The sequence below is a fragment of the Vanessa atalanta genome, chromosome Z (assembly GCF_905147765.1).
Source record: "Vanessa atalanta chromosome Z, ilVanAtal1.2, whole genome shotgun sequence".
In the NCBI taxonomy this organism is placed as follows: Eukaryota; Metazoa; Arthropoda; class Insecta; order Lepidoptera; family Nymphalidae; genus Vanessa; species Vanessa atalanta.
The window spans coordinates 16,078,467-16,099,072 of NC_061902.1; the positions used below are offsets into that span (position 1 = coordinate 16,078,467).

General features: G+C 34.2%; 2 protein-coding genes across 2 annotated transcripts in view; both read left to right on the top strand.

The window, feature by feature from the left end:
• LOC125075985 (sensory neuron membrane protein 2-like) overlaps window positions 1-20,606 on the top strand; it is an 85,843-nt gene that overhangs the window by 39,915 nt on the left and 25,322 nt on the right. The gene's annotated exons all lie outside the window — the stretch shown is intronic.
• On the top strand, window positions 16,244-18,453 carry LOC125075984 (uncharacterized serine-rich protein C215.13-like). The gene has a single exon (XM_047687896.1). The coding sequence runs from the start codon at window positions 16,357-16,359 to the stop codon at window positions 18,235-18,237; it is 1,881 nt and encodes a 626-aa protein (XP_047543852.1). The 5' UTR covers window positions 16,244-16,356; the 3' UTR covers window positions 18,238-18,453.

Consider the following 20,606-nt stretch of genomic DNA (forward strand, 5'->3'; position numbering starts at 1 on the left):
CGTTATAACGTAACGTACAATATTGTCTTACTGCATGGCTCAACAAACTATTATAACAAATATATCAAAATATATTTATTTTTTCGATATCCACACAAAAAGGCTTGTACTGTTTATTGTATTCCTCTGTTATATGAATAATTCCAAAAAATATCGTATAAGGATATAAGGAATTATTCTTTCATCAAATGTACCATCCCCGAAAAAATTGAATGCTTATAGGTTTTCGCATCCCTATAACTGCTGACCAATTTGATGCTATCAAGTTCCAAGCCTGCAAGTCCTATTAATAAAAACCTCGTTTAATTATAGGCAGCGCGAGGGGTACCTTTCATTTAACAATATTCGTGAAGCAGCGGGTGTCCGCGGGGGGGCAAATATGCTCAACCGAACTCCAGGTTGTAGAATCAAAACCCATAGTAGTAGTATTTAAACTGTTCGCCACCTGGTCGAAATTCCATTATCGTTATTAAAAATTTAAGATACACAAAGATACACTATGTGATTCGAACATTTTTTCCTATGTTTATTGTCAACTGTCTTTATCGTTTTCACAAAATTGTCGGCATCTAATAAGGGAAAAAGGAAAAACACAAAAATCTTTTCTACTGTTTGTCAATCGACAAACAGAGTAGAGTAGAATAAAGTACTGAACTATTTTGTCTTTTCATAATTATGTTCAGATTCTCTCACAGTCTCTACTAGGTCTTACAGTTGCGGGGATGTGCGAGGGGTACTCTTCATTACATAGTATAAAACAAAGTCGCTTACCGCTGTCGTTCTTTCCCTGTGTATGCTTAGATATTTAAAATTATACAACGGTTTTTGATGCGGTTTTGTTAAATAAATAGAGTGATTCAAGAGGAAGGTTTATATGTATAATACATGCACAATATAGTACAGGTTTCTAATGTGATGTCGTAAATACACACATGTTTTTGCGCTTAAATTGCAAACGCTGGCTGAACCCTACAACATAGATAAAAAAAAAATGTGTAGTATATGTCTATCTCTTAAGGAAAACCCACATAACCATAACCATTTTTTATCCTTTACATTTTACGAGAAATAATGGTATATTTTCGAAGTGATTTTAAGCAATATGGCATTAGCCCTTATCCAATTAAGTACCTTAAGTACATTGTGTTTTTCATATTGATCAATATGCCCCTTTACAGTATGCAATTTAAATGAATATTTTCGAAGATATTACAGATTTAAAATGCAGGGGCATAGCGGTTTGTATTGCCTAATGACAAAAAGCTAATGCTAATGGACTTTGTATATAATGACATTCTGTAGTAAATTTAGTATCGGTATAGCACACGTGCGAAGCCGGGGCGAGTCGCTAGTATTTATATTTTTAATTCAGCTTTAACATTGGCGTTATCTGTGTAGAAATGTTGTATCGAGCTAATTGTTTGTTATCAGCTATGAGCTATCCGCCACTAAGCAAACTTCTCTCAAAGTAAAAAGTACGAAGTGTTATTGAGAATAGCAGATGCGAGCGACATCGCAAAAGAAAACTAACATTATAATAACAAGCTGACTTGTTGACTGTAAGAGAAGAGCACGCACGAGGGCGACGATGTAAATACTGCGCAATTTATTAACTTATCGACTTTTACTCAGAGCATAGTCGAACGAAAATGGCACCGTGTGAACTGAGGGTTACGTAGTTTTTTGATACTAACCTATACGACTCGACTGACGAATAGTCTGTCTGTAACAGACTGCTTGAAAATCGATGTGGGTCGGTTTTAATCGTTCATATATTATTTTATTATTGTTATGTATAACAAACTAAGTAGCTTTAGCTGACGAGTCTATATTATTTTAATTTATTTATATAATTGTTTATTCTATTTTGGAATTGAGTAATTGAGCTTGCAATCAGGACATCCTTTATACGATAGTGCTTTAAGGTGTTTTATTATATCTTATTCCTCATTTGAGGTCAATACTTATGGGAACAGCTAATTCTTTTTTGTTTTTTGCTTTATATTTGTGATAATTTCTGAGATTTTTCGTGTTTTTCAGAGGATTCAAAGACATAGCTAAACGGTGTACATAAATATTAGAAGTTGATGACAGTTAACAATTTAATACTAAATTAATCATTTATTATCTGTTCCATTCAAACGACATATCTTTTTTTAAATTTATACTTTACGCGCGCACAGCTTAGAGGCTAAGGTGTGATGTGATACGCCCCTTTCGTTCAACCGAATGTTCTTTGAACGGTACAGTCCAAGAGTAAATTGCATCGAGAAGTAGGTTGAGTGTATATCAAGCGCGACAGTACAGTTGAGAAGTAATAACGAACATAAAACACGAGCGTTTATCGTTAGATTTTGACGCCGTCAAATCACTATTCAAACTATTTTCCGTACTTTTGACACATGCAACTTATTCCGTTTCTATGTATTGACATTAGTTTTTGGTACGGTATTATTTGTTTTTTTTTTTTTTTTAATAGTTAGGCAGACTGGTGGTTTGTCCTTATGGTAAAGTAGATCCATGACGGACGTTGACGTTATAAGAAATATTAACCATTTAATACATCGTAATTCTGACACCAATCCTTGAAACTAATAACAATAAATACAAATTGGAACATAACATTTTACTTTGCGTTAGAATAACTGATGAGTCACTGGTACCTTTCCAGGCTTACCTACAAGTTAACTTTTAGAATTAAAATCAACGAAAAAGTTATTATTAAGAAATATATTCAAATATTAAGTATATTTGAATATATGTATGTTCACGGGGGGTCTGTGTGAGTAGAAACAATTGTTTTGTTAACCGTGTCCATCAATACCGTCCCTGCTTAACACTCTAACACGCTGTACCAGGTGGGAACATACAAACGCATTCTCGAGGAGGGTGGTCTTTAGGCAGAGGCCGGTCATAAAAGTTTGTCAAAAGCTTTTAGTTGCAGTGTTATAAAACGTGCTGCACCGGAAACAAAAGGGCTGCCTGCTGTGCGAATACAGCATAAATTAATACGAAAAAACAAAATTGAAATAAAAAAAATGGATCATGGTCTGTATTTGAAATTAATCTCAACAGAGAAGACCTTCATACTATCTACATTATTTCAACTTGCCGCGAAATGACGCTGCAGCACATCAACTCCAAACGTTTAACCGAACGCTATTAGTATATATTTACAAGGAAAACCAAGTCTGCTGCTTGTCTATATAATCTATGTATTGCATATAACTGATAAATAGCGCATAATATTGTTTGTGTCGTATTACCATAAACACTTTACCAGTGTCAGTATATCGTGAAACTGATTCGGATAAAATTTTAAACAAACCTTATTCCTGTTTAGGATATTTTGTCGACATTAAACAAGAATCCTGACAGTTTATTATTTTCTCTGTTTATAAATATAAGAACAATGATAAAAAATTCTCGCTCTATTGATTCGACGAAAAGTCATAATTTTATGGCTATAAACTAACGACGAAGGCGGTCTCGTAAGATTTAAGATGACTTTAAGTAGTAAGTTATTTATTGAAAATGCACAAAAATACTTAACATCTTAGTCCGGCAAAGCATAAGTCATGGTAGTTTCTAGATAATTTTAATTATGTTACATCATTTATTTTCTGAGGACACATATGATACTTTTTCAGACTAAAAAAATACATTATTAATATGAGGGCTATTAATATTTTAAGACAATCGTGTTTCTGTTTAATCATTTCAATTTAGACGTGAAGAAAGAAAAGACGTAGTAAGGATAATCTTATATCTATTATTTATATTAACCTTGGCAAATTAACTTATGTAGATATTATATTCAAAAAGCTTTTATATAACTGAAGTTTTTAGATAAGCTATGTTATTACACCGTTCGGACTGTGGACTTGGATTTCTTTTGTTCCGAAGCGCGTCGATGTAACGCGCCTTTGTTCTAAGTCCTCTGAGTGTATACAAAGGACATTAAAACTTGTACATCTTATTTGGCTGCTCAAAGTTTTAATTCAAGTCAAAGTCACGTAAGACGATTTAAAAGCCTTCAGGAATCCTGAAGCAGACAATCACTCAAGGTCAGGTAACAATTACTCAGTTTGTTCTTTGTGTTTATAATGCATCTCACGTTCGGCGGTTACGGGAAACGTCGCGAGGTAAATATATGTGGCGGATGAGAAGTGAGGAGCGCTGATAGTGATGCAAAATGGCTTAAAATATTTACGCCGGTACGGTCCAACGGAAAATACTATACCATTTTAAATATTGTAATTAAAATATTTTCAACGTTTCATTCGGATACACTAATGAAATATAAGATCTTGCGGAAGTAATCCCATAGTAAATATGTTTTCCAATATATTATGCATTAAAATTAATATTACGTGAGAATATTAAATTATTGGGTAGGGCGCTGTGCAAGCCCGGCGGGGTAGATCCACCTCTACTCATTATATAATATTCTTTCAGCGTCAATAGCGCAATGGCCGCCTAGCGATGTCAAAAGTCGCTGGTTCGATACTGATACCTTTGTCTATTTTCGTCCTCACTGTCAGCATAAGCTTAAAGTTTAATTGGAGGGGTAAATAGGAATATAAGTAATTTCTTAACTTACGTCTTGTTGTTTGGTTCACTCACTCATTGATGAAGGGAATGATTAACATTTCTGCCAATGTCAATCACTTACAATTTAATAAGTATGTTTTGGACCCAGGATATGACATGAGTATTATCGAAATTTGGTTTTATATCGATTACTCTATGACGCAATTGTAGAGTTATATAAATGTTTAAACGACATTTAAATCAGGAAACAGCATCAGGCAACAACGAATGGTTCATGCCCACAACAGGTGCCTCGCTGGAACAAAACAAAAACAGAAATAAGATAACTTATTATCTCGCTGATATAACTGACCTCGTGCGTCGGAAATCTCTTTACTTTAAAAGAAATAGGTATTTTAGATAGGTATTTAGTTGTATCCAGGTATAAAAGTTATTCTTCGATATTATTATTTTTTAATTCAAATCAAGATTAATTTATTAATAGTGACGCAATGATATACATCGGTATTTTTATACTAATCATCGGTCAAGATTTTTTAATAATTAGTTAGAATATTTTATTTAGAGCTTGGGCATGATTGAAATAGCTCTAACTCTAAATCCGACGAATATTATTAATGTGTCAGTTTGTATGTTTGTTACGTTACCTTTAATACGGTGTAGGTATGTCAGGATAGTTATCTTATATTGAGTATTTGTTATATGAATGTTAGATATGATTGTCTAAATCGATACCCATCTACAAGTGGAGCTGATCTCGTGTTTAAAAAATAATCGTGCCTTTACAGCCTCAGCCTTCTAAAAAAATGGCGGCGATGTCTCCGTTACGTAAATGTCTATGAAATAAAATGCAGTTTACTCTGTGATGCAACAATTGCGTATCCCACGCAACTGTTGCTGCCTCCCCGCCGACCGCCCACCCTCCCCTACCTCCCGATCAATAAATTTATGTAACACGATAGAAAATATTGTTATTATGAAATGTTCATTGAGATTTGTTCGAAACTATTGAAAATAAATATTGAAGTTAAATAATGAAAATTGTATTAAATAAAAATAAAGGAACACTGATGTAATAAACAATACCTGTATCACTACATACTACAGCCCGTGTCTCTCCCTCTCACACACACAACTGTTGGACCTACACACCATGTTATGGAGACTTATGTATAAACGCGAAATTACATAGCATAACACATTACTATAAGTAACAACTAAGATCTTAGTAGAATACGTATATTATTAAATAACTCCAAGTAAATAATAGAGTTAACAAAATACGTTATAACTTAATATATAAAAACGATACAAATCAAAGATTTTTCTATAAATTGTAGCTAAAAATTAATGATTTCTTGGTTACAGCTTAAGGCACTCATTACCAGATTAGAGGCTCGTTGTTCGAGCCGTTTACTTAGTGCGGTTTTAATTATGTTTGATTTTTGTAAGAACTGCTTTTTACCTTAACACTCTCACCTTTTTGCTAACTAACTTTAGATTTTTTCTTGTGCTTCTCGGGATTTCATCAATATTCGTACTCTTTAAATAAATTATGTATCCTTTTTACTAATACCTACTGTCAGGTCATAAATACAATCATTTTTGAACAAGAACTAGTTGGAAGTTACAAGAATAATATATTTGATATTGGACGTCGGGATACGAGTCCTGTAAAGTAAATAGAGAAAATAAGCTCTTCTAGTGTTTCGCGCTTTATCAGTCGTGCTGCAGACGGTAAATTGCGAAACTCAATACCTATTAGCTCGGACGTTCTTGCATGTTTATTTTGTTCCCTTAGGATAACTTGATCGTTTCTTCTCGAGAAGATTCTAAGTAAAAACAAATGATTTCTCTAACAACGCTTAAACAAATATTGCGTTGTTTCTCAAATTATGCACTAATTTAATAAATAATTGAATTCTACGCAATACGGAGAGCGCAATAAGCGAGGTTGCCTTTTGAAGAGTATTAATAAGTAAGTGTAATGCTTCTATATTTAATAAAGGGATCTGATTTGATTCGATTGATCAAATTGTAACAATGACTGATAGCTCGTCGCTGGTCGCCGACGCGAGTCACAACGATGCGGCAACACCTGGCGAGCAATTCAGGTATCATTTTGAACGAATAAGATGATGTCAAACGTCATAACGTCTATGCGTTGGTGTTTTTACTTATTAAAAATTAAAAGGTAAAAAATTGCAACGTGATTTGACTCAGAAAGTAAATAATGCAATAGCCTTAATAGGTAACCGTTTTAGTAATATAGTATAAATGTAAACGACATCTTAATACGTGGTAAATTTAAACCGTAAAATTTACAATTGGGCGAAACCTAATTTCCACAACACGCGAACGAACTCTGCGGCAAATGACTGTCGGATACACATCCGTCGTCCAATAATTATGTCAATCTAATAATCCACGAATCTACTCGTTTCTGTGCGATTAAGTAACTGCAAATACGTAGTGATTAATTCTGCGTGGATAATGGTGTAGCGGCTTACGCAGTTTATGTATTAATTATATTCCAGACTGTACTTAATGTATTATGATGACGTCCTCTTAACCGAGGCCGACCTCAAGAGAGGCTAGCCAGTTACGAGGGACATATTATCGTACACTATTGCGTACGCAAACACAGATGCACTCACAATTCCCTCACTGCCATAATCCGATACGACAGGAAATTCAAGTGGCCATAGGAGTTTCGTGCTTTCCGAGGCACGGGAGTATTCACACTGCCAATTTCCAGACTCTGGATTACTACTGAGGATATTTCGATCGAAATACCGAATTTTTTATCGGCCCGTACTAAGGTTTGAACCCACGAGAACAGCGACCACACTAACCATTAGACTAACGAGGCACTCTCATAATGCATGAGACTAAAATAAGTGTATTTTTACCGAAAGTTATTGCATGACCATATAAAATATTTAAAAAAAATTAAAGTAAATTTTAATTTTGGAGGTCACGAGTACAACTTTCTACCGAACCTTTCACTCGGATACGGGTTAATCGAAAACATTACTTGAATTAATTATTATAAGTACAAATTTTCTGGACTTATATATATATAAATAAATCAAGAAGATAATCTTAAGAAAGCGTTACTGGTATTAAAATATCCTCAACATTTAAGAATGTAAATTGCGTGCTGATTACCCTTTTTAATTAAAGCCCACTATTTATTCGCATATCACGTACCAATAAAGAAAATGATTAATTAACTTACTTGATATTGTCCACATATTTTGCAATTATTTCTTTTCCTAAATGTTGTCTGGAAGAGATAAAGTCTTATATCAATTTTGACTGCAGTATCACTTACCATTGAATACGAAACAAAACAATAATAAAAATATATCTTTTGGCGGTAGAATAAATGTTTTTACCAACCCAGGCGGGCCAGCACTAAGCCCACTCACCAGGCTGAGCGAGGCGCCTGTTGCACCTCATGCTAATTTCTACATTCTGATAATTTATACCTTCATCACGTAAACAATGCATTGTTAGCTGGAGTGCAACGCAGAATAAATAAGTAAATTTGCTTACGGACGGCGGAAACTATACACGTTTCTTTGGACAGGAATGATATGGTATATATTTTTTAAAAACAATACATTTATTTACATAGGAATTTAGACAAAAAAAAAATATTGAGATACTGTACAAATCATGATACTTGAATGGTGGCAAGGATGCAAACAGCATTTCCACGTATAATTACTTCTGTCTGAATGCATTACTGCATTACCTTCAATAAATAAATGATTACTACACAAGATACATTTTGCGATTAGATTAATTTGTGTTACGGCATTGTTAATTAAGTTAGGCAAGTTTATATAAGAAATTAATTATAATACAGTCAATTGCTTATCCGAATTAATACTTATATTCAGTCTGTTCTAACCGTACCGAGTACAAAAAAAATGTAAATTGTAAAAATCTGGCTGTCGTTTACAAATAATACGAAATGTAATTTATTACTTTATTAAATAAATGGCTCATTTTCACTTTATTCTTCGTACTACATAATAAAATAAATATATGTGTAGGTAATTTAACGTGGGATGCGCGTACGTGGGCGAATAAATACAAGTAGGCTTTAAGCTAAGCTAAAAATAATTAATCCATCCTTGTTTGCGAGAGTTCTTCACAGAATGTATGTTATTGGAGTGTGTCTCGATAATGATATCGGTGATAAGAAATATTTATAAGGTATGTACTGCCGTGTGCCAGATTGACGGTTGACTTCAGCCCTAGGTGTATCTTAAGTCCACACTACCAATAGTTGAGCACTTCCCAATAATATCAATACAGATAAATATCTAAATAGTATAAAGTAAAATAAATTAATACACTTGTATTAATATACACGACATTGTGTTAATCTAGTTATACTTTACGGTTCACAAGTAATTACCCAGATTAGATATAGTTTCGACCACAACGTAATCAAAACCCCGTTAATTAATAATGGATAATCGCATTGATAACGAACCTTCCTAATTAGAACACTTATTTAGTAATTAAAGGTGAGAACATAATTACAAATATAAGGTAAATAATATCTCGAATAAAATCCTAGAAATTCGTTAAAACTTGCTCGCTTAGAAATACCAAGTATTTTCTAACGATACAATAAATTTTGTGAATTTAGATAGTTTTGTTAAAAAACACTATAATTAATAAGGCGAATTTCTCAAGAGAAGATTATAATAAAGACAACAAAAAAGCGTAGAGTTAGTGCGCTGCTTTACCCGCACGATATTTTACTTGGTGGTAGGGCTTTGTGCAAGCTCGTCTGGATAGGTACCACCCACTCATCAGATATTCTACCGCCAAATAACAGTACACTGTATTGTCGTGTTCCGGTTAGAAGGGTGAGTGAGCCAGTGTAATCACAGGCACAAGGGACATAACATCTTAGTTCCCAAGGTTGGTGGCGCATAGATGATGTAAGGAATGGTTAATATTTCTTACAGCGCCTTTGTCTATGGGCGGTGGTGACCACATACCATCAGGTGGCCCGTATGCTCGTCCGCCAAACAATGCCATAAAAAAAATAATAATAAAACACGAACTTCCAACACCCGTTTTACCCCTTTAGGGGTGGAGTTTCGTTAAATCCGTTCTTAGCGAATGTCTATACCCTATAAGGAACCAACAAGCCTAATTTCAAGTTTGTAGGTGATTAGTATCTGAGATTTCGTGATTAATCAGTGAGTGGTATATCGCTATTATATAGGTATGTATGTATATAGGTTTAGGGTGTCATTTTTAGGGTCCCAATCGCCAATGGGCGATGTGATGTCTTATGAGGCAATATCGCTTATTATTCTAATATCGCATGCTATCAGAAAAACTCGATAATCACGCTTTACAGTAACATAACTAAATATAATACTCTTACATTTTAATTGAAAGGATATAAATATCATAATAAGTACCCATATAGTATTGTATACCTCGAAAACCGTAGTTTATATTGTAAAATTTAAAATGAAATAACCGAATATAACGGAATCATAATTGATACGCAGTAATTGTTGCTTCTGGGAAGTAAATTAACGTATCTATTACATGTGAAATTAATTGGAACTCACTGTTATGAGGCCGAGGCAGAATCAAACGTAATATAATATCCCCAGATGGACCAAACCCACGCTCTATGGAGCCCTGGTATAAATGCTGGAACTAAAATTTATTTGTAATAATGCTTCGAATTAAAGTCCGATTAGATACCGTTTTAAAGGCAGCGTCAAAAATGAAAACCAACTTCACCATTGTGATGCACACGCGGACGGGGTCTAAGTTTCTTGTTGCCACGGGGCACAAAAAAGATATTCGTTCACACTGTAATCATCAAAAATATTTGGAGAGTAATGCCAAAAATAAATCGAGTTTCTTTCGAATTGCTAGTTCCAATATGTAGTTATATAATTCGCTACTAAGCCTTTTTTGGGCTGTCGACTAACTAAGAAGTGCCACCAATAATTAACAATAATTTTGTTCGTTTAATTAAATTTGTTGTTTATGTGTGTGTTACTCAAAATGAAGTTGAATGTGTAATTTTGTAAGTTAATCATGAGTTAGAAAATGATACAAATCAAGAGGACACCTAGGACGTTAATAATGAACACTCACTGTACTAGTAGTTTTCAAAACATCTAGATATACTATATTCAAACAGCTCTAGGGAGGACGATGTAGGACTGGACAGATTGTCGACTTAAGAAATTAACTCCGGAGGTAAATTTCTCCGAGGAATCGAAATGTGATTAATGCATGGACACTGCAAAAGTAGATTAGATCGAACTATAGAAATTCTCTTATGAAATCAATTTAAGCCGAATTTTAAAATACATAAGTTCAGTGGGCATATCGTGCTGTCTGTCCAGTAGATGAAGTTTGCAATTATATAAGACTATTCACGCTCAAAAATAAATAAAAACGTACTGAGATGTGCTAAATGCTAACATTTGCTTATTGCTTTAATATAGTTTCAAACGTCATACTCCGCTAATGTTTATCCGCAGTGGTGATCACTTATCATCAGGTGGCTCATTTCACCGTCCACCTGCGTATCCCATTAAAAAAGCATGTAACATATCCCCTTAGGATAACTTATAATTCCGTAACGAATAAACGAATGAACTAATTTTATTAGTCAAACGAATGAATCGAACGTTGGTAGAATATTGGGGGAACGAAGGCTCCACTTTCAGTACAAAACAAACAATAGCACTAACCACCGTATGAAACCTGACTTTTTAATTAAGCCATAGATGTAATTTCGACCTCTCGGTGAGATCATGATTTATAAACATGGAACAGGATTGCATATGGAAATTGAATCGGTTCGATGATTTCAGTGTTTCTATTGTATCGAGGTGTGTTACGTGTTTTAGGAACTGGACTGAAATGTGATTCTGATTTCAAGTATATACCTACATCATTAATGAACAATTTTGTATTAATAATTTTCAGTATTAATACAATCACTACTAATTTAATGTGGGTAGCGACTTCTAAGCAAGGGAGCTTTTGTCCAACAGTGGGACTTAAGCAGGACATTATGGCTTTTAAAGGTTTTTTTTATTAGGTTCTAAACCTTGTGTTCTATTATGATTTAAATAAAGTATAATAAAGCTACTTAAAAATTTTTGGTAAAAAATAATGAATGCCAAATAGTTTTAAAAGGCTTTTTTTCGCTCTAATCCAGGCGCAGTCCGGCGTTAACTTCATCAGAGGGTAGTTAAAAGTGCATAAAGTGCAACTCATTAGGGCGCGTGATATCACTCGCTTTTCCGTGTGATTAAGACTGCCCAGTGACGAAATGAATGTAAATTCAACTTTTAATAATTTCGCAATTGTCCATCCAACGTGCCCACTGTCAGTAAGACGAATGAGTATTTCTAACAAATACCTTGACATGTTATTAAGCTACCGTGTCATATATATGCGGCCACGGTCTATACAGTGACTATTATTAATTCTTATTTGTATATAGTTAAGGCGTTAATGTTAATAATTCTCATGTATTTTTGTGATATATTTACTCGGATGAGCAATTGGGCCACCTGATGGTAAGTGTTCACCACCGCCCATAGACAATGGCGCTATAAGAAGTATTAAACATGCCTTATATCGCCAATGCGCCACCAACCTCGGGAACTAAAATTATATATCCCTTCTACCTGTAGTTACACTGGCTTAGTCACCCTTCAAACCGGTACACAACAATACTGAGTACTGCTGTTTGAGGGTAGAATATCTGACGAGTGGGTGTTACCTACCCAGACGGGCTTGCGCAAAGCCCTGCCACCAAGTAAATAAATGTTTATTTATTACTTCATATTAATCCAAAGCCAGTTAAAATAACATATATATCAACATAACTAATATATATGTATGTACTTGTACTGGAAGTGGAATACAATTGATCGCAGATTGCTGAACATATACATTTAAATTGAAGTAGTTTCAAACTGCTTAGGGTAACTTATAAACTGTTAACCTTTTAAGAGATCACTCACGCATGACATATTTAATAAATAGCAATAATATTTATCTATATCTGTGCAACATTATTATAAATAAATAAAATGTCTTGTGTATTGGAACAAGCTCAGATAAACCGCCCTTCACACGCTACACTTAAACTTCGCCCGTACTCAATTCAAGTGTCTACTTAGCTGTCTGGTTCCTAAGATTGTATTGATATTTTTATTTTAAACGTCGCGTTTATCGAATTTTATGTTTCTATAGCGGAAAAAGTCTGATTTATTTTAATTTTAAACGGTGGATGGTGATACCCACTTGTTAATTCTAACTGCGTTTCATTATTTTTTAATAACAAGTAAGTAAATTGCACGCTGTGGTCCTGTAATTGAAGGAACGCATAACTTATGAAACTTGCATTGATTAATTTTAATAATGTGTACATATTCAGTGCGTATGTTTTGTTCATTCGTAAAATAAAATAAAATCTGGACGCAATCTAATGAGATTTGATACAGTGCTTGATAGTAGCGTAGAAAATGTCATCAGGATTGTCGTTTTAATGCACTGACAATTATAATAAAAGAATGCCCAACTAGTTGAATACATAGAAATTTGTCGTCAGAAACTTTATAAGAACCGTTGTCACCGAATTGAACGTCAGTGGCGCCCGTGGGCACTGCGAAAATTGGCGCGCGGATAAAGTATCGATGCACACTTTTTAAATAAATAACATTAGTACATGATTTTATATAATTTGAATTATATTTTAGAAGATAAAAAAATCATTTTCGATAACGCGGAGATTTTTTAAAATCATCCGTCTAATTTAACCCCGAGTGCTCTTAATGTAAATCCAGACCTGACAGTTGTAGAAAACAAAATAATGTTTCTAAAACGTGTCCGACTGTCTGTTCGCGTCGCGCGGAAAATGCGCCAACTCCGCTGTAACTCGGCAATGTTTGTACATTACGCGTGTCCGTTATAACAGTACCTTCAAGTACAATGTCTGTAATAAATATGTCGTTTAATTTCGGTAGATGGCGCTTATCATATTTTTAAATCGAGCAGTAACGCGTGTAAATGCGAGAACTAGTCTTTAATTGTTCAAATACTGTGTATATAAGAACATTGAGGTCATTTATGAGTAAAAGTTACATTTTACTAATAAGTACCTGTAAATAAAATGTAACATATCACAAGTATTTTCTTTGAAGCGAGAGGTTTTGTACAAAAACTTGTAAGTCAAGTATTCGATTAATTAAATAAGCAAAGACCAATCAAAGTAATACTGTATAAAATTACTGTTGAAAAAGTATTGTTATCTCTGAGACTTCAAGCAGTTAATTCCAATGAAGAAGGGAATACCTCCTTGAGAAAAGCGAATTTAAACGGTAAAGTCTCTCCAAGTAGGTTTTAAGCAAAGCGTATCTATAGAGTCACGGCTTACTCTTGAAATGTACACACTTCAAACGCTTGTTGCGTTAAAGTAGAGGATTAGTATTTCCAATAATCTATAATAAACTATATTTTACAAATCAAGTGAAACACCATGTAAATTTCAAATGTAAAATTTTATACGTTTAATAATGTATTGAATCATAATAGCAAATATAGGAAGACTACGCTAATGTTTTTATCTCTGTAGCTCCCTTTCGAACGAAGTTCTGATCGAGAATAATAACTGTTGGCACTAATCTTATTGTAAATCTGGTTTGTTTTGAAAGAGCAACATGCGAGTTTCCTTCCGTGTCTTCTCACTGGAGGCTGCTTTCCAAAACGGTGGTCGAGTAAATAAAGAAAATATTTCAATATTGACGATTCATAAATGCTTTATTGTAAAGTCTACGTGAATATAATATATTGGATTTAAATGAATTCCTCGAAAATGTCCTCGATCGTTGCTTAGTCACATTTCACACCATGCGAAGCGAACGGAAAATTTAGTGAATAAAACTAAAAACGCTAATAAGTAAATTAAATCCAATTTTAACAATTGATTTAATTGCAATCTTTTATATTTAAGTTAGTAGCGAATGTTAATTCTGATGATATATGTATGAGACACTAGTTGTCGCGGCGGTTTCGCTCGCGTTTTAGGAGTTGATTGTCTGGTGTTAGGTATAAAATAGCCTATTTCCTTCCACGTTCAAGCACAAGTACGGTTTAAGCTTGCTTCGTACCAAAAGAGCACAGACAGGGATACTTTCGCATTTACAATATTAGTAAAGATAAACACGCTAAAACGGTATTATGTCATCATATCACAAGACAAGTATAGACATGTCTATATATATGTTGAAACACAAATCCAAACTCGATTGATTAAATAAATCAACTGGAAATATATTTTTAATATAATATAATAAAATATAGTCATTATTATATTCTATATAACATTCCGGAAACGGACAGTGCCAGAATTAAACAACATTACTTATAATTATTTAAAATACGATTTGAGATCGTAAAAATCCAAATTAGATTTCTCATCTTAGTTGAGTATTTCAAAGTACATTCCGAAACAGTATATGATCTTTATAGACTCAACCTTTATATATGATCCAAACTTGTAGCTGAGGTCCAAGCTTGTAGACAGCTCTAAACTTAGTTGACAAAGAATATTTTATGTAAATAGAAATGGCATTTATAGATGAACTTATGCCGATGTTGAAACTACAATCCGTATCTGTCTTAGATGTATAGAAACGAAAGTGACTGGAGATATGTAAAACATACTTAATCGATCTACTAAAACTTAATATAGACCATAAGTATAGCTTAGAAATATACACAGAAAACCGTGACTGTATTGATAAATAATAATTAATTTACACAGTAATTTAAAGGATAATTAATTTTAATGTTATAGACTCGCATAAAAATGCGGAAGCATACAATATTTTTTGTTTCGTAACATAGTACGCGATCATAATGATAAAATTAAAATAAGCAAGTATCTTAAAACGTTTTCCAATAAAAAAATATTAAGCTTCATATAAATGTTATTTATATCAAGCGATGCTTAACGAAAAATTACATATTATTTATTTATTAAAATTAAAGAAAAATATATTTATTTAAAGCTGAACCATATATTTATTACAGTCCACGCAACAGTTATTATAAATTTCATAATAGTCGATGTTTATTATCATTGGTGTTTCATAGACCTCTCTAAATTAGGCAGCAGAGGCCGACGGCTCACCTCTTGACCCGTTGCGGAAATACTCGTAGCATCACACTCACCTAGCGATAGCACTGTACTCCATTCGTCAAATTATTCACAAACATATATAATAGATGAATTGATAATTTCTCGCCTACTTTGCTATTAATGTAAGAAAATTCTAAGGAACTTGTATTAAATTCAGACATAGTATCCCGTACCTGCAGACTAACGTTATCTTTCCTACGTTTTGTTATTGATGGTTTCACGTTTTGACCTTTGCTTTTCCTCAAAACAATTTTAAAAATAGAATCGCTCGACGATTACCGATTTTAATAAAATCATTTGCGTCGATGTTGACAACCACTGGCGATATGACGCGTAGCTGTCAAGGTTAACCAGAGTCGGGTGTCGAAGACTTCGCAAGCGTCGGGCTCGCGTCCTGTAGTAGGCTCATCACTAGTCATCCCGCAGCGCAACAGACTCCATACATATTTATCGGTGCTCCAAAATGATCGGCAGCCTGACCCGCTATTGAGATTACCGTAAACATACGGGTGTGACACAGATCGCGCGCGGGCGCGCGGCGGGGGGTGCAGGTAAAATAGCGTGCACCGATGCCTGATGCGCAAACGCACTTTACAATGTTCGGTGTCGTGTTGTTGACGGGTACGTTAATTGCGCTCGCTAACGCGCGCATTTACGAGCGATGTGAACTCGCTCGTGACCTGTTGAAATTCGGTGTGAAAAGGGACGATGTGGCAACATGGGTGTGCATCGCTTTCCATGAATCAAGATTCGATACGGCAGCTCGCAATCCGCATAGCGGCGACCACGGGCTGCTGCAAATCAGTGAGCTGTACTGGTGCGGTCCCGGCAAAGCTTGTGGTGTGCCGTGTTCAGCATTCCGCAACGAAGATATATACGATGATGTTCAGTGCGCAGTACGAATTCACGAGGAACACACACGTCTTCAAGGAAACGGTTTCCTGGCCTGGGTAGTGTACCCGCATCACTGCAAGCATAATGCTAAGAAATATATAATCGATTGTGATACTTCTGTAAAACATACTCCTGCTAAATTTGATGACAGAGCGCGGCACATAAAAACTTTTGAACGTAATAATACAAACCCGCAGCTTGTAAGTTATCCAGATATTGATAAATTGAAACCCCCGTATCTAGCCATTAATGAATTGTTTAAAGGAAATTACATGAATGAATTTGAAAAGGGTTATTATAACAATAAAAGGCCGTTAAATTGGTTAAATTTTAAAATTGACAACATAGATAATTTGAAGTTACCAGATCTGACCAAAAAAGGTTATTCCGAACGCACAACACCTTCTACTAACACATTAGATCCAGCTATTATAGGAATAAAACCACCATCGCCTAGAAAAATTGAGTCCAATCAATTCCGTCGAAGGATGATGAACTCGAGAACAATATCTACGAAAAATTATGGTATAAACGATAATGTGTTTAGAAAATCATTTGGTGAAATCTCGCCAACAAATAACGTGTACGTAGAAATTGATCTATCTCAGAACCCCTTTATACATTTGCAGAAGATGTCGACTAAGTCTTCCACAGAAATACCGAATCAAACGAGAGGCTTATCGAGATACAATCAAAATTACGTGAACAATTTTGTCTCAACTACGCCACGAATAAGTACTACACTCGGAAGTTCGATGTCATCCGAAAGAAGAATGTCCACAGAACAGAACAGTAGTCTAACCACAACTACACCGAAGACGATTACTTCAAGGAGAGGAAAATCTCGATACGTGCCAGAAAACAACACTCCTGACCACTCAACACTTGGTAGTCCTTCTAGTACTACCACTTCACCGACGGTCACTCGAATAAATAAAAGTGATACCGCAAAGTTAAATATTAATAATTATAACATTTCTATGAATAGTTCAAACAAGAGCGAACGACGTGAACTCAAATTGCTTGAAACAACAACTCCAGCTACTTACACGATCAGTAATAAATCTAATAAATCTATGGAAATAATGGAAATCAAATCGACTAGTTCTGTGGATGAAAATTCGTCTATAAAAACTCAGCAGTATGAAAATAAACCGAAGACTCAAACTACGAATACATCGATAGAAATGTCTGGCTCATCTACAAGATTCAGTTGGGATAGTCCTCGTTATATTCAGACGACAGTATCGACACCTCAAACGGTCAGGACGACAACAAGCCGAGCCTCAGCACCGACTACTCTAGCGCCCACGACAGAAAGAATAGTACCATCATCTAAAGTTACGTCTTTCGTTACACAAACTACAACTGATCCTACACCCACTATTAAATCCACGCAGTCTATATTTGACTTATATTTGAATCCTACAAAGGCTACATTGAGGCCTTTTAAGTTTACTTCATTTGAAAACAGCCCGTTCAAAGTTAGAATATTCTCAGGCGGTACCACCACTCCACCCGCTTCTTACCTTGCTTCAAGGAAGCTCAGGCGATAATTGTTACATTATAAGACTTATTTAGACATATAATACATTAATATCTACTGCCATAATAAGTTTTGCAAAAATGTAAAAATATATTTTATCTTAAGAGTTGAACCAAAAAGCATTTACAATTATACTTTAATTATACATTTACTAGGTTATAAGATTTTATAAAAAGAGTTTGCTTAATTATAATTTGTGATATTAAATTCGTGTCCTCGTCTCGTCTATGCGGTATTTTATTTACAAAAACATGTTTCTCTGTTGTACGTTAATATGCGCCTGTTTTTACATGCAAATAACATAAATAAATAAAAGAAAACCATTTATAGCTATGTGTATATGTGTTATACCAACATATCTAACAATAATTGCTACAAAATTTCTTGGCTTTATGAATAATTTATACTTATTTAATTTCATAAAAATGCTTCATTAGCAATGCGAATTTAAATGTGGCGAAACATGATATGTGTGTAATTAATAAAACTAACAAATAAAACCCCCGTTCTGCATTAGTTGATCACGGAAAGGTTTAACAAAGAATCCCTAAATACAAACTGCTTCATAGGATTTAAAGTAAGAAGGTAACGCTTTACTTGAATGATTTGCATCTCATTTGATTTCCGACTCTGAGGAGATATAGTTTTATCACGATTCACTTTCCTATTTCGTATCGAAGGATATTAAAGTCTTTATTACCGGCACTTTTGCACTAGAATTTAAATAGAATTATTGATTTTCACGGAGGCGGCGCTCGACCTTGTGAGTGCATCTTAAATATATCTTAATAAGTTCGAATGTTGCATAATTTAACAAAAATATTATTGATAAAATAATACTTTATTGAGTTATGAATATAAATTTTTTAAAACTTAAAATTTTGTATATTATCTAATTTATATGACCTTTAATTCGATTCTGTCGGTCATCGGTTTCTTAAGGTTAATGATATTTAATTAATATTCATACGACACCTGTTGTCAATGACATATTACTTACGACGACCCGTCGCACCGGTCGTTTGTGCGTATTCGTGGAAATTCATGTTCGAATGAAATTTTCTTGTTATTCTTGTATTATTTTGTTCAGATTGCATAAAAAATAAATGTGATATGTTTTTTTAAAAATACGTTTCAACAAAACAAGCGTGTTGCGAACATTTTATTTAAAAGATTAAACGTATAAAAATAAAAATATTAAAAAAAACCTTTGAATGATAAGCTACATATTAAAATGTAATATAGAGCCACCATGAGGGGCGAGAAATATAATACCAATATAAAAAATTTGGGGGAAAATATATTGATAGTCATAATATTAAGCAAAACACAAACACTAAGCGTTACAACACGCTGAGGTTGTTTATGAAAATAATATAATAAAAGGAAAATATATCAGGTAAAGCAAAGCAGCGCAAGATCGGAAGATTCCTTTGTGAAGCGATTTTCCACTTTTAAAACGCTGAGAAAAGTAAACATAAAGTTCTTAGAAACCGGACTGTGTTTCCTGTCCTTTGTCCTTCAAGATATTCTATCAAATACAGTAAATCCTGAGCTCATTGCCCGTCCGCTTCCGGTATAGAGTGTATCTTCCGCTAGACAGAAGTTGAAAATATAATATTAACCATTAGTAATCAGCCTGGAAACGACGTAGCATCCGTACCAGAGAGTCCACGGAGCGGCCCACAACAAGCTTAATGAGCCATTCAATCAGCAGCCTAGGCTTTTTACTAAACGGCGCCGTTCAATCAGCAGCCTAGGCTTTTTACTAAACGGCGCCGTTCAATCAGCTGCCTGTAATGTAAACATTCAGCTAATACATCTTCCGATCAAAGAATGGCGTAATTTGCTTCAGACTCTCCTGAAATTAGCATGGACATACTTATAATGTGCTGATATTTGAATTTGTAACTTTTTATTTAACCAAATAATTTACATCCAGCAAATAATTTTTATTTTCAGAATTGTTTTATTTTTAATTTTCGTTGTTTTTAACACAAAATAACGAAACAATACTATTAAGATATTAATATAATATAGGTGACAAAAATATCGAACGACTGCCATACATTTGTCATGAAATCAATACCACCGCCTCGAGTGGCCGACGGCGGCGTCGCGTCAACTTTGAACTTATGTCTTTCTAGTTTTACCTCATATCTCATACAACCTCGAGACATTGAAATTAAATATTACATTATATAACCAGAATTTCCTTGATTTTTGAACTTTGCAAATCCATGTGTAAACGGCCTTATAATACATAATACCTAATACTTATTTTCTTAGCACGAATAGACGAAATCGAACCCTGCGACTTTAATTAGTTTCTGAGCAACATGAGCATAGGTAGCCGGAGACGAGCAGATAACATCGCAA